General features: G+C 54.9%; 1 protein-coding gene across 1 annotated transcript in view; it reads left to right on the forward strand.

Moving 5' to 3' along the window:
* Ice2 (interactor of little elongation complex ELL subunit 2) overlaps positions 1 to 1,821 on the forward strand; it is a 55,911-nt gene that overhangs the window by 20,726 nt on the left and 33,364 nt on the right. Inside the window, exon 10 of the mRNA XM_004628953.2 lies at positions 538 to 1,507. Coding sequence (XP_004629010.1) covers positions 538 to 1,507 — 970 coding nt within the window. The remainder of the gene's footprint in view (positions 1 to 537; positions 1,508 to 1,821) is intronic.

Raw genomic sequence — 1,821 nt, forward strand, 5'->3', positions numbered from 1 at the left:
GCATTCCCATGTACAGTACAACATGGCCCGGCTGTGTCTGTCCCCACCAATGCCACTGATTGGTTCTCCCTGGATGGATAAGGAGAGAGTCACTGCCGGGAAACCTTTTCTCTGGCTGCAGTAGAAAGCCGCTTCTGCGCCGCCGCGGAGAGGCCGTCTCTCCTCCTCTTCTGTAAGACCAGGTCTGCGAGTGCAGCGTGGGCGGCAGTGAACATCTGCCGCCCGTGGGTAGCCCTGCGCTGCTTCTCCTGTCTGTCTCATTGGTGTCAGTTCCTCTTGGGATGCGGAAGTTCACAGTTCACTACTGATAGTGCTGTTGCAACTAGGAGACTTCGTGTTTTCATGGACACTCCAGTAGGAAAGTGAGGTTAAGTGCTTGCTAGTAGTTGTCGTCTTAAGCAAAGTCCTCCTGAGCCAGTTCATTCTTCTTTCTACTTCTGAGAACATGAGCCACGCGTGTAAGGGAGGGAGGACATTAAGAGGCGAGGTGCGGCCTCGAGGTTTGACTGATGGTTTCCCATTCTGCTTTCCTCCAAGATATCCAGTGAAGTTAATGAGTACCGAAAAATTGAGACTCTCACAAGCGTGGACCTGGACTTTGATGATGATGTCACAGAACTTGAGACCTTCGGAGTGACGGCCACCGACCCTCCCACGTCACCCGGCCCAGCACGTGCTTGCTCAGTCCCCATCGCGACAGATGCTCACCCCGCCCCTAAAGCAGCCACGGCCTCGGCTCCAGCTGCAGCAGACGCCTGCGAGAATTCTCGAAGTTTGTCTCGGATCCTGATGGAACAGCTGCAGAAGGAGAAACAGCTGGTCATCCGTATGGAAAGTGGCCCCGAGGAGCGCAGAGATAAAGGTGACCAGGGACCTGGCCCGTGCGGCGACAGGGTGTCCAGTTCCACTACGTCTGAAGCCTCACAGCCGGAAGGCCCTAAGGGAATCGAAGGTGCTGATGCGAGGGATGTGGCTGCAAGAGTGGCGGGTGCTGGAGAAGGAGCGCTCCATCCCCTGGAGGACAGGGACCGGCCGAGGGAAAAGCCTGCTCCGTCAGAACCTGCTGGCGCTGAGAGAGGCCTTCCTTGCGGCAGTGACACGGACGAGGACTGCCTGGTCATTGACACAGAGTGTAGGAGTAGCGGGGACGGGCCGGCAGCTGCTTCCAGTTCTCATCCGAGTTCTAGGCCCGCGAGCCCAAATCCCTCCACAGGACCGGGGTCTGTGGGAAGCCAGACTAGCCCGGCTGTTACTCGTAATCCTGAAGAGTTGTGTGTGTTAAAAAAGCCAATCAAACGAGTATATACAAAGTTTGATCCAGTTGGACAGATATTGAAAATGCAGACTGAACTCTTAAAGCCAATTTCCAGAAAAGAACCTGAACTGCTTTTGTTGAACTTAGAAAATTCTAAACAGCCCCCTGCTTCTGAGCAGGCCTCTGCTCCTCTGCACGCCACCAGTTGGCCCAAGTCGGGGTGGCCTTCTGCGTTTCAGAAGCCGAAAGGACGTGAGTATCTGCGGAGAACTTCCTGTGTTCTGTGGCTTCTCTCCCTAGTTCTTTGCTGTGAGCTATTTTATAAGCATTGCAAAGCCATTAAGACTGCGGTTTCTGATGGTTAGTGTTGCAGCTAAGAACGTGCTCTGTGCGCCCAGAGGCTGCTGTGACCGACCCGAGGAGAGCCGGCCTGCGCTGTGGCTCTGGGCCGAGACGTGCGCTTGGCGGCCACCCTCCTGCAGAGCGAGCGCAGTCGTGATGACAAGCGGGAATGAGACTTCTTGCTAAAAATCTTTTTCTTTTCACATGCTACAAAGTCTCACTGA

Source organism: Octodon degus, unplaced genomic scaffold, assembly GCF_000260255.1.
Source record: "Octodon degus isolate 3935 unplaced genomic scaffold, OctDeg1.0 scaffold00026, whole genome shotgun sequence".
Lineage (NCBI taxonomy): Eukaryota > Metazoa > Chordata > Mammalia > Rodentia > Octodontidae > Octodon > Octodon degus.